Source organism: Ascidiella aspersa, chromosome 9, assembly GCF_963924565.1.
Source record: "Ascidiella aspersa chromosome 9, kaAscAspe10.2, whole genome shotgun sequence".
Classification (NCBI taxonomy): domain Eukaryota; kingdom Metazoa; phylum Chordata; class Ascidiacea; order Phlebobranchia; family Ascidiidae; genus Ascidiella; species Ascidiella aspersa.
The window spans coordinates 12,102,086-12,115,263 of record NC_139455.1 but is presented as its reverse complement, the minus strand read 5'-3'; the positions used below and the strand labels follow the sequence as shown (position 1 = coordinate 12,115,263).

The 13,178-nt window shown below is 34.7% G+C and overlaps 1 protein-coding gene and 1 non-coding gene across 2 annotated transcripts in view; both read right to left on the bottom strand.

The window, feature by feature from the left end:
• The window catches only part of LOC146133022 (kinesin-like protein KIF9), a 57,472-nt gene that overhangs the window by 12,773 nt on the left and 31,521 nt on the right, over positions 1-13,178 (bottom strand). Inside the window, exons 11-14 of the mRNA XM_083397447.1 lie at positions 9,181-9,270; positions 8,640-8,825; positions 6,505-6,683; positions 2,396-2,575 (exon numbers count right to left, since the gene is read on the bottom strand). Of these exons, the coding sequence (XP_083253573.1) occupies positions 2,396-2,575; positions 6,505-6,683; positions 8,640-8,825; positions 9,181-9,270 (635 nt within the window). The remainder of the gene's footprint in view (positions 1-2,395; positions 2,576-6,504; positions 6,684-8,639; positions 8,826-9,180; positions 9,271-13,178) is intronic.
• Trnaa-ggc (transfer RNA alanine (anticodon GGC)) lies at positions 562-636 on the bottom strand. Its single transcript has one exon. It is a non-coding gene; the product is annotated as a tRNA-Ala (tRNA).

Here is a 13,178-nt window from a genome sequence, read left to right as displayed (position 1 = left end):
GGAATTTGGTTTGATGTTAAATACCGCAATATTTTTTAAAATCATCGGCTGCAATATGCGGCTTCAGCAAGCTTATACAATGCTGGTAACACGTGAATTAGTGACGGTGACCTACTTCAGACACCAAACTTCTTTTTAAGTTATACGTTCATTTTTCGTCTTTACACTGTTTAAACCAAATGAAAAAAAATACTGGGCATTAACGGAGACAAAAAATTAGATCTTTAAAGCCACGCAGATAAGTCACCTAGTTAAACACGCCATTCTGTTTTCACATTAATGCCGCTTTCGCACAGGCTGTGGGGTATTACTCTGATTGTGGGGAAGCATTAGGTTAGCCGATTTTAGACATACAATATGACATGATTTGAAACACATCACAGGATTTGAAATTTCTATGTGACACGCAGTGCAAACGTTTATGCTTAAGAAAATTGTTATGGCTTTTAAAACAATATGTTTGTATTATTTAAGCCTCTTACAAAGTTACAGTGAAAGCCATTGCAGACTTACCGAATCTGTCGATTAATGATGCAAGCAGAGCAGGATAGGAAAACAACTAGCCTGCAGTGAGGTTCGAACTCACGACCTCCGGTCAAGCCGGGACCGTCGCTCTACCAACTGAGCTATGCAGGCTCAGAGAGGAGCGAGTCGATAAACAACCATACGCCAATGCTTGCTCAATCAGTTATAGTACGAGCAACTTCATATTGAAGGGGATCCACAGTATCATATCATTTATTCAATGAAACATATGTACACACATATGTGTGTTAACAACTGAGATCTAGCCCTTCTGAAGCTGCTTACAAAGATATTACGCTATCCGTAACATTGCTTTTTGGGTATATGCTGATTACCACAGTTATCTTCCATAATCTTGGGCTATGGACGATTGTCGCGATATGTTCGCCCGGTATGTCTGGCATGTGATCTTGAAGAGGCAGACAAAGCAACGTTTTCGTCGCCTAACAAAAGAAGTGGCGACGTCAAATTGCGCTCGGGTTAGGGAGTAAATCGTCGCCTGACAAAAGGAGCGGCGGTGTAAAAGTGCACTTGCTTCTCCAAGGGCGCGCGCGCGACACATCGTAAACCTCCTAACGCAACCGCGCAAAACTTTTTTCAAGCGCAATTACCTGCGTGGACATAAAAATCAAATTAAGTATATTGGCTTAAAAAAAGACATTTTTACGTTTCAAACTAAAGACTTTTATGTTTAAGAACTCCCTGAAGTATGTTACCGCGAAAAATTAGGTATACAGAGTTAAAAATATCGCATTTATTGCGGCGGTTTTAATAGTAATCATTTTTTCAGTTTTAGATGAGATTTTACTTACGTTGGACGCAGTATGGCACAAGGATTACGTACTTGCTGGAATACCACGCAATGCGAACAATGGGTGCTACAACGTAAGGTTTTACGTTTGTGAGTGGTTCTCTATCGATATATGTCACACTTGTCACAGGTTTTCTTTACAAAAAAAAATATATGTTTGACGTGCTTAGCCGTTAGGTATTTAGTCGTTCCAAGTAAAAAAATAAGTTTGTACTTTTAAACTAAAGTACTTTTAAACTAAATACAGTTTTGTTTGGTAATTGCTGCTGTTTTGCTAATGTTGCGAGATTAGTGAGACCTAATACTGTTGCTGCTTTCATAAGGACCGCATCCTACTTGAATTGTCAGAAGGTAGTTACTCGACCCAGCACTTTTTAACCACGCAAAATCGTGGCATTGCCCGAATGCACATAATATATCGCGGTTATTGCAAAAGGATGCATTTTATTGTTACAAGTAAATGCCCTATTTAACCTGGGCAACGCCGGGTATTTCGTCTAGTTATGAACAATATAGCACAACTATTAATTCTCTGTTCAGCGTAGGCTGTGCTGTTCAACTGCTCGCAGAAAACTACCATTTTAATGTGATGTCAACAAGAATTGTAAAATAACAAAACACATATTGACACCCGTCTTTGCTGCATCATTTACCACATTATCAGTTTCACATATTCTGCGTGTTCTTAAAATAAGTTACATTTTGGTAATAGATGTGCAGGCTGGCTGAGTCAACTGTGTTCTAATTTAAGGACATCAATAATAAATAAAGATTCTGGCCCAACCATGACTGCCGGTTCGCTTTTGATACCAGTAGTTCCCTGGCACAGCCAGCAATAAGAAAATAAAACCAAAATATTTTACCCGCAATGTTTGGATCTTAACAATTTGTTTTAAGTCTTAATCAGAAGTAATTTTTATGATATAAATGCAAAAACGTGGGTGATGGCTGCGATGTTTTGAATTTCGTCTGAGAAAGCGGTATGCACAAAAAGAAACTATGTTTTTTTGTAGAGAAGTCGTTTACTTTCACGATATAATTTTTTGCAAAATCTACTACCATGATCTGCTTGTTGGCTTTCGTTCTTCTGCTGATGACTCGGCTGAAATGCTTCCGTCTTTAGGGGCTTCAGCATCCACCGAAACAACTGTTCCGTGAACAACGCCACTTTTTGCTGTTTTCGCACAAAGATCACCATGAACAGGAGGAGAAGGGCTTGCGGGAGCACGAGACGTCGGGCTTAAAATCCATAGGACATGTTACTTATTTGAGTGTACTTCCTAGGAGCATGCATCAGGTATATTACTACAAAACATATAGGGGTAATTACTACTTACTCAACGTTTGTTGGCCTATTTAAGCACTTTTAGAAGTGTTGACATTTTTTTAGCCTTGACCAAAAAGAAAACTGCTCCGAATATCCTATAACTTTGAGATTTGAAAAGTGTAAATTTGAAAAGTAAACATAAAACCAGGAATATTAAAAAAATGAATCCAGAATTATTTTAGATTGAAATAAGAGGTTTGGCATGTGTGTTTGTTCAACTGCGTTTTTAATACCACAAACCTTTTTTTTTTAAATGACACGAAATTCAACTAATACTTCACGGCCTTGCGGCTGTTGTATATTTTATTGGACGTATTTTTCAGGGTTTCGTTTTGTATGGATGGTTTAACAGTGTCAGTGGGCCGTTATTATTCCTAGCAAAATATCCAAACGCAAGTTTAATGGGCTGAAAAATTAAACTAGTTAAATGGGCTGAAATTTATTTTCGGGACTTAACTTGATTTTGCACTTATTATATGGGACGAAAATTTATTTTATTTGTATGGCTATGGGTAATTACCCACATGTGGGTAATTTTAGGAAAGCAGGTAGGTAATCAGCTGAACCAGAATATTTAGAATTATAGATGTAACAAACATTGTCACAGCTATAAGTGGTAAAGTTGCTTTATTACTTTTGTTGATGTTTTGAGTCCGTTTAAACTTTAAAACAACCAAACAAGCGAAGTCATATTTTAACATTTTTAGAATTGTTTCGTCATAGTGTTGCTTTAAAATCAAAATCCTGAAACAAGCTGTTAGATCTAAAGTCTGCGTTGTGTAGTATCTAAAATCGCACCTAATATTGCATCGATTGTATACAAAAGACAAGAGCAAATATATCAGTGACACTATTTATGTCGTTTTTCACATTAAATGTTGTTTTTGTTAAATAACACTGTTTTTATATTTTTAGTACATGGCAAAATAGATAAAATTAGATTATGGGTAATAGGACTTTAATCTGGACAGCAATGGGTAATAAGGGAAAAAAGGTTAAAAACCGCTGTGGTTGAGCGTGGTATAGGTAGATGCAGTTCCAGGGGTTTCGAGGTGCACCCGATTAGTGGCCTTTGATTGTGGCGCAAAAACTAAAATAGTGTGACGTCATAAGTTAATTTTCATTTAAAAATATTATTTTAGAATTTAAAATTTTTAAAGTGGGTTGTACTAATTTAAGGCGGGGGGGGGGGATATTTTATTGAGGGGGGTAGAAAAATAAAATAAATTTCAAAAATATTTTATAATGAAATGTTTACTTGAGGGTAAAGAAAGTTTTTTATTGTTTATCTATTTATTTTGGAGGAGGGTCTGACCTGCTTATTATATTTTTTACTTTTTATTTTTAGTTGGGATGGGTGTCAAACATTTTTTTTTTAACATAAATTTATTATTTATCCAGGGGGGGGGGTATTTTCTTTGGGAGGTGGAGTTGCTGGGGGTTGGCATTTTTGTTGTGTGTGGTGGGTAGAAAGATATATTTTTGAGGGGGTACAATGGGTTAGATTTTTTTATTATTATGGGAGGGGGTGAAATATTTACTTTATTTTAATGAAATACTTATTCGCCAGATGGCATGTATTTTGTTTAAAACCCGAGTAAAATCCGGATCAGAAATTTTTGAAGGAATATATATTTTGCCCATACTGGCATCGTCAGTTCCTCTAAGAAAATACATATTCATAGCAAATGACGTTCTAAAAGGGGGTGTCACGCAATCACCACACCTAGACAAGTAGGGGCTGTAAGTTGGATTTAAACACCCCAAGAAAATCGGATGTAGACTAAATTTGTTTTACGTTTCGTGTATTGTAGACGCTTAAAACGTCGATTATTAAGTGCATCATTGTGTTGCAGATATCTTCTGCAGCATTCGGATCATAAGGTTGATTTTTGTAAACCCGAAGTGCTCGGAGGTGCTTCAGACGTGTTTAGATTGCGGCTATTAAGTCGTAATATATCGAAGACTGCATTCCCAAATTGAACATTGACACATTATCAACACAGCTTTAACTTTACCTTAAGGTGCTAATTAATTCTCCAACTAACTCAGAATGATAACATTTGCGTCCCACCTGTTATAAGTGATGCTTGAATTAATTCTCTTATAAGTGATGCTTGAATTAATTTCAGTCACATTAACCAAAGATGATACAAGCTCGTATCGAAATGTCTTAATCAAGATGATGGCGATCTACTTGAACTTTTTGGCTTTGGAATTTAATACCCCAAGAGATATTACATCAAAAATAAAAGTCCTGCTACAAATGAATTGTATATCTCAACAAAATGAAACAAATAGTGCCTTGGGTTCAAGACTAGCATGGATTAACTTTACTGGCTTTTAGCCATTTAGCACGCATTAAGTAGGTCATGTATGGCCATCCACTTTGGCTCGCTTTGTGACGTGCTCATATAGAGAGCTTTTTTAATTGGAAATTTTGTTAGTGCTAAAGTTTCCACTGAGACGAAGGGAATTGTTTTGTTAAATCCGTGAATGTCAGACAAAATTATTCCCATGAATCTATCGACCAAAAATGTTAGTGCCTCATTTCATGAAGACACTAATGACATAAATCGTTCGCTTTTTCAACTCGAAAATTGAAGTTAGTCTAAGACACTGGTCGAAAAATTGTGTCGTCAATAAATCGTGCGGGATTACGCCATACGAAGATGTATGTTCGCTTCTTGCAAGCTACCTTTTTTCCTCACCTCACGGTTTATTGTTGTAGATGGAATGATAGTGCCTGTTACAACCGGTACGGCTCTACGTTCCTTTTCGAGATTGAGGCTCTTTATAACGTTCAACCAAGCGACCAAAATATCCATATTTTGTCTATAATAACATGCCTGGTTTCTACGTTGTTGGAGGTCATGTCACCAATTTTTTTTTCGTTATGACGCTGGTTTGAGATTAGTTGGCTCGATGACAAGTAACCATCTTAAGGGACGATACAATGATATCGAGCGGTGATTAGGAGACCTGGCCGAACTTGGCGCGCCGGAATTGGTTTTGAGCAATATCTCCAAAAGTTGTGACGATATAAAGTTTAAATTTTTACACAGTCTTTGTATTGCCTACACCTTTCCAACAATCACACTTTTGACGAAAAATATTTAAAAAAAAAAAATATTCAAAAATATGAATATTAATGTTCAGCGATATTAACCCTTAACTGTTGAGCCAACAAGTTCAAATTTTAACGATATAAACTAGGAGGCACCATCTTCGAAAGTGAGCAATAAATCAGGTTTAAATTCATTCGGAGTGGGTGTTTACTTCTAAACTAAAGCAAGTGATATAGTATTGAAAAATTAGCCCTGATAAATAACCCTATTTTAATGCCCGACCGACAAACACCCCTGCAGATTAACACCTGACAACATACCCCTGACAAAATATAAAAACAAGCAACGCTGTCTAGTTTTTTGTTTGCTTTGGTACGTTTCAGACGGAGTTTTGTCCTAAGTTTTATAGAAGAAGTAAAAAAATACTTGTTTTTGAATTTAGTCGTTAGCAAAAAAATAAATCTTATTATCACTTTAGGGTTAATCTTTTGCTATCATTAGCTGTTTTATTAAAGAAATTGTAGAAAGTGACTCAATTAATCCCTTATTTAAAATGGGGGAAAAGTAGAGCTAGGTGGAATGATATTGGTAAACAGGGTATTACTTAAAATATAGCTCATGAGGAAAATATAATGTTTAAAAAATAAAGCGTGTTGCACCGTTTTGTTCCAATTTGACTGATTAATGTTAGCTTCATTGAGATATGTAAAAAAGAGAATCTAATCAACTTGAAAAAGGAAAAGTGCAGTGTGCTAATAGACATAAGTATTAACCTGCCGCCTGCTCTGGACTTTTTACCACTTCGACGCTTTGGTGATGCAACTGATCCCGGTTTTGTCTTGACAGATGAAGGATTTACTACAACATTGTTTATCATTGGTCCAGGTGGAACTGATATCCCTGTATCATTGACTCCCATAAAATTTCCTTCTTCGTCAAGTGGTAATCCAGCCTTAATGTAATGTTTATTCAGATTTTTGTATATTTTATTAACATGCTGATACCATCCCTCAAGTACTTATCTCACTCTTTAGGAGTTGAGGTCAACAGTTGTTTGCAAGGGACGGGTGATTTCAAATATAACACATTTAATACAACAGGATGTAAAGGCAGTTTATTTTATTTTATGTATTTTGGAGGTCTTTAATGTTTTTGGATCCAAGATAATGGTTGGTGAAAAAATGTGCTTCTAAAATGTTACCACAGTTTGCCTAACGAGTTCATTCCTTAAAATTAATAGAGAACAAATATAATCATGATTCAAACAAACTATTTAAATAACATTTAACTGACATTCATGTCGTCAAAGTGTGTTGTTTTTAAGCATTCTGTTATAACAAATCAAACAGTTTTTAATCATGGTGAGGCCTATTTATACATAAAAGCATTTTATTATTTTTTAAATCATACACGAGATTTATTGAGTAACAGCTTCTAGTATTATTTAAAGAGCTGAAACACTTAGGTAGTAAGGAATCTCCCGCAGACAATAAAATGTAAAAGAAATAATCTTTAACTGTTCATAAAAACAGGTAAAACATAAAATCATTTCCTAAATTTTAACAGAAATATATATTTTGCCCCTAAGGCATCATCAGTTTCTGTACAAAAAGCAAACATGTAAAAAATCTTATGTTTTTAAATTTATATTTTACGTTTTACTTTTTAACTTCTATTATTGGCATTTTTAAATGTTTGCTTTTTGTACAGAAACTGCTGATGCCTTATAGGCGAAAAATATATTTCTGATAAAATTTAGGAAAATATTTTACAGTTTACCTGTTTTTATAAACAGTTTAAGATTATTTAAAGAGATGTGAAATTTACAACAAAAGTCAGGTTTTTAATAACTTCCAAAAGAGTTAAATCCAAAGAGTGCAAATATTAAGGAAGTTTTAATTATAGCACTACAGCAAAAGATTCGCAATATTTTAAGTCAAACTGGAACAGGAATAATTCAACAAGAAAAGTTATTAGAAAAAATGTATCTTATGAAGCTATTTTTCCACATAAACAAAGCTAAGGTTTACAAAAACATTAGCTGTGACTAGCATTTTGTGCATTTGTAGATAAAAAGATATTGTGAAATGTGTTGATAGTACAAAGCTTTTATAATATATATGAGTCGTTTGAATTGTTTGCACATAACGTTTAAAAAAAAACCAAACATTTGGTGAATTTTTTGGTAAGTTTCTCATCTGGAAAATATATAGGCCTATTTTACTTCCTTTCCCAACTTAAACTATGTAAATACTCAGAACCGTTGTTACAATTTATACAAAAACTTTTAAATTTCTCATATTTTTTGTCAGTTTTGGGCAATTTTTTTCAGCCCAAAGCACTTTGCATCATAGCTCAAAAAAAATATATACAGGATCCTGAAAATACTTTTTTACTGCTTTTCTATGAGGTTTCTGTGTGGCCTTACAGAAATGAGGTCAATTGCCCTCATACTAATTGGTTTCCTAAATTGTATCATGAACAACTTTATATCAAGCAATATGCAAATGTTCTTTATCTGCCCAATGCCTCAAGTCTCTTCTTAATTAAAAGTTTAGCTAATAAAAACAAAAAACACATTTTTTTGCAATCTATGCAATTGGTATTAACTTAAGCTGCATATTTGTGCAATAAAGTACCTGAAGATCATTAGATGTTTAAGAACTACTTGTTTTAAACATATTTAACAAAAAATATAGTACCACAGTAGTTTATAACCTAATGTGCCTGACCCCACAAGTATATGCAAATAATGTTGTGGCCCTAGTTGCTTGTAATCTTTGACTACTGAGGCTGAGTTAGATATAGAGTTACATGTAATTCTAATAGATCATCCAAAAAATTATTTTATCTATTCCATTTCATTAATTACAGACTAAATTCTACAACATTAGCAATAAATATCTACCTTTTGCAGTGTTAACATTATTTCTGAATCATTTTTGTCCAAAAGAACAAATTTTCGCTTATACTGTTCATTCACATCATTCTTCATTTCCACAAGAAGATTTCGAAATTGTGAAAATACTGTTGTAATGTGACGCAGATTGCTCACATCAATTTCACTTGATTTTCCTTCCAGAAACATTTTAACCTAATATTGTTATTGAAAATTGGTAACAATTTATTAGCTTTTAATTTTTAAAGCATAAGGCTGAAACTCTGTACTAGAATAAAAAAATATTGTATAAAAACTTATACTGTGCCTTGTCAAATATTGATCTGCAAACAATGTAATGTTTTGCAAAAGGTATTGACATGCCATAACTAGACAATATAAAATTACATCATGCAGGAGTTGGTTTTCGGTAAAGGTTCTGTTCTTTTAAAACACCCGGTTGAGTTATCCTTTGGAAAATAGCGCAAAACAGCTCATACAAATTCAGTTCGAGTTCTGCTTAAATATCTGACAAATACAGAAAGGTATTAGAAGTTACACAAACTGTGACCTGTTTTCTGATGTCATTCACTTGTCCTTCTGATAATAAGCCATACTTGACTTGATTTCGATTTGCTAGAGTGTTGTGCATATCCAGCTCCTAGGTAAAAAAGAAATAGATCATTGATTTGTGATACAAAACATTATATTTAATATATATTCTTGAATATATGCCATTTCTGTGTAACAGCTTTTAGTACCGAACTAGATGAAATGCGCTGTGTTAAAAAAAATAAGTAAGACTATCAAGCATTGTACTGGATATGTAATGGCATTGTAGAAAAGAAGTAATTACCATAGCAATAAATGTGAGGTAGGTTACAGAGAGCTTTACACAATACAATGACGTCAGTCTGATATTAAAAGAAACATCCAGCTGTTGGCACCGATTTTAGCATAACAGACTAATGCCACTTCAAACAAAATTGCAATTATCAAGATAGACTCAGCTATTTTTCCAAGAAATGGATTGCTTATCAGATAAAGCCAAGTTACAACTATGTGTAGGCCTTGTGTTATAATCCATAATTTAAAAAATGATAATGGAAATTTAACATGTAACGAAAAAGTAATGATACGGATATACTTGTCCTCGTTAAATATTGTATTTACAAGTTTAACAATATGTTGTGTTGTGTATAACCCTGCAATAAGCATAACACAGTAAAGCAGGGGTGGGCAACCTTTTTAACACAAGGGCCAGTTAGGAAACGTAATCCTTACAAGAGGGCCGCACATGAAATAAACACTAATTTATATTTTCAGCTTTCACTAGAAAAACTAATGAGCTACTAGGCTGCAACTACAGCCGTTTTGTCAGTGCTGTCTACTTGTGGATTCGGAAATAACATTTTTTTGATGCCTTTCTCGTATGAATCGGCTAAGTACAATTTAATTAACAGCCTTAATTCAAAACCAGCTGGTAAACATAACATGTCAGTCAAAATGATTGGCAAAAGTCTGTTACACCTTGACCGTACTAGACAAGTGTACTTGTTGCAAAACAATTCTATATCATAACACCGCGACACAAGTACAACTTTATGAATGAAGATTGTTTTGTAATAGATGCTTCTCATTCGATTTCAACTGCATTAGTATAGCGGTGCAGCCTATGGGTCACATCGCACTTCAAACAGGAAACTGATAGAGCAAAAGTCCCAACATGGTGCACACTTATAGCCTTATTTAGGTGAAGGGCCGCATCTCTCGGGCCGCCTGTTGCCCACCCCTGCAGTAAAGGATAGGACTTGTGTGGAAGGGCATTTAGTACACTGGCTTGATTTTATTTTATCAGACTTCAATATATCAAAAAGCTTTAATATACCAAACTGTGGTTTGTTTAAAATTGATCGTATAAACACCCTGCTGTAGCGGGCTACTTTTGGTGAAACAGCGGATAACATAGTGGCCAACCTCTCTCAATATACACCAGGTATTAAACGGAAGTATTCCAGTTCACCATAAAATAAGTGCTTGCTTTTCTTATAAGATTTAATCCACTTTATTTGTCATTTTTTACAGACAAAAGGTTTCACTTACTTTTTCCTGAGAAAAATGAAATTTTAAATTACACAAAGCAACTAATGTGTCATTGTCTCAAACTATTCTGACATCAAAGGTCCCATATATCGAACTTAGGAAAATGTGTAATCTAAATATGATTTACCAATATCACTCACACATACTTCAATGTCTTGGTTAAGTTTTTTGCCTGAAGTTAACGATTGCACACTAAGCGGTATCGACACACGTATTATATAACATGTTACGAATTTAATTAACAGCCTTAATTCAAAACCAGCTGGTAAACATAACATGTCAGTCAATATGATTGGCAAAAGTCTGTTACACCTTGACCGTACTAGACAAGTGTACTTGTTGCAAAACAATTCTATATCATAACACCGCGACACAAGTACAACTTTATGAATGAAGATTGTTTTGTAATAGATGCTTCTCATTCGATTTCAACTGCATTAGTATAGCGGTGCAGCCTATGGGTCACATCGCACTTCAAACAGGAAACTGATAGAGCAAAAGTCCCAACATGGTGCACACTTATAGCCTTATTTAGGTGAAGGGCCGCATCTCTCGGGCCGCCTGTTGCCCACCCCTGCAGTAAAGGATAGGACTTGTGTGGAAGGGCATTTAGTACACTGGCTTGATTTTATTTTATCAGACTTCAATATATCAAAAAGCTTTAATATACCAAACTGTGGTTTGTTTAAAATTGATCGTATAAACACCCTGCTGTAGCGGGCTACTTTTGGTGAAACAGCGGATAACATAGTGGCCAACCTCTCTCAATATACACCAGGTATTAAACGGAAGTATTCCAGTTCACCATAAAATAAGTGCTTGCTTTTCTTATAAGATTTAATCCACTTTATTTGTCATTTTTTACAGACAAAAGGTTTCACTTACTTTTTCCTGAGAAAAATGAAATTTTAAATTACACAAAGCAACTAATGTGTCATTGTCTCAAACTATTCTGACATCAAAGGTCCCATATATCGAACTTAGGAAAATGTGTAATCTAAATATGATTTACCAATATCACTCACACATACTTCAATGTCTTGGTTAAGTTTTTTGCCTGAAGTTAACGATTGCACACTAAGCGGTATCGACACACGTATTATATAACATGTTACGAATTTAATTAACAGCCTTAATTCAAAACCAGCTGGTAAACATAACATGTCAGTCAATATGATTGGCAAAAGTCTGTTACACCTTGACCGTACTAGACAAGTGTACTTGTTGCAAAACAATTCTATATCATAACACCGCGACACAAGTACAACTTTATGAATGAAGATTGTTTTGTAATAGATGCTTCTCATTCGATTTCAACTGCATTAGTATAGCGGTGCAGCCTATGGGTCACATCGCACTTCAAACAGGAAACTGATAGAGCAAAAGTCCCAACATGGTGCACACTTATAGCCTTATTTAGGTGAAGGGCCGCATCTCTCGGGCCGCCTGTTGCCCACCCCTGCAGTAAAGGATAGGACTTGTGTGGAAGGGCATTTAGTACACTGGCTTGATTTTATTTTATCAGACTTCAATATATCAAAAAGCTTTAATATACCAAACTGTGGTTTGTTTAAAATTGATCGTATAAACACCCTGCTGTAGCGGGCTACTTTTGGTGAAACAGCGGATAACATAGTGGCCAACCTCTCTCAATATACACCAGGTATTAAACGGAAGTATTCCAGTTCACCATAAAATAAGTGCTTGCTTTTCTTATAAGATTTAATCCACTTTATTTGTCATTTTTTACAGACAAAAGGTTTCACTTACTTTTTCCTGAGAAAAATGAAATTTTAAATTACACAAAGCAACTAATGTGTCATTGTCTCAAACTATTCTGACATCAAAGGTCCCATATATCGAACTTAGGAAAATGTGTAATCTAAATATGATTTACCAATATCACTCACACATACTTCAATGTCTTGGTTAAGTTTTTTGCCTGAAGTTAACGATTGCACACTAAGCGGTATCGACACACGTATACGCTTTCATCATAAAGTTTGCTTTTCTGGATGTTAATTGGTTGTGTCTGATTATTTTTTATACATCATTACTAATCACTATTTCATGATGCATAGCCGTAACTAGTTTATGACATCACTATTCATTATGACATCATTATTCATTAACGATAGACGGAAACTAGGCAAACTTCTTAAGTTAAAAATTCGGGACTGCCCCCTTTTTGATTTGCTGGATGCCCCTGATTGTACTGTTAAAATTGTTGTTGTTTTTACAGGGGGCCAATGTTTCTTAATTTTAACACAAGAAATATTTTTTTACTTTTAAAGCAGAAACTGCTGTATTTAATCACAAATCATGGCTGAAATTCCTATAATAATTTGGTATCAGATCAGCACTGATACCACCCTAGTATAGGCTGAGTGCCGATACTAACCCTGACATCAGGTATCAGTCTGATCCAATATAATCGGACATACCTACAACTGGGAAATTCAATCA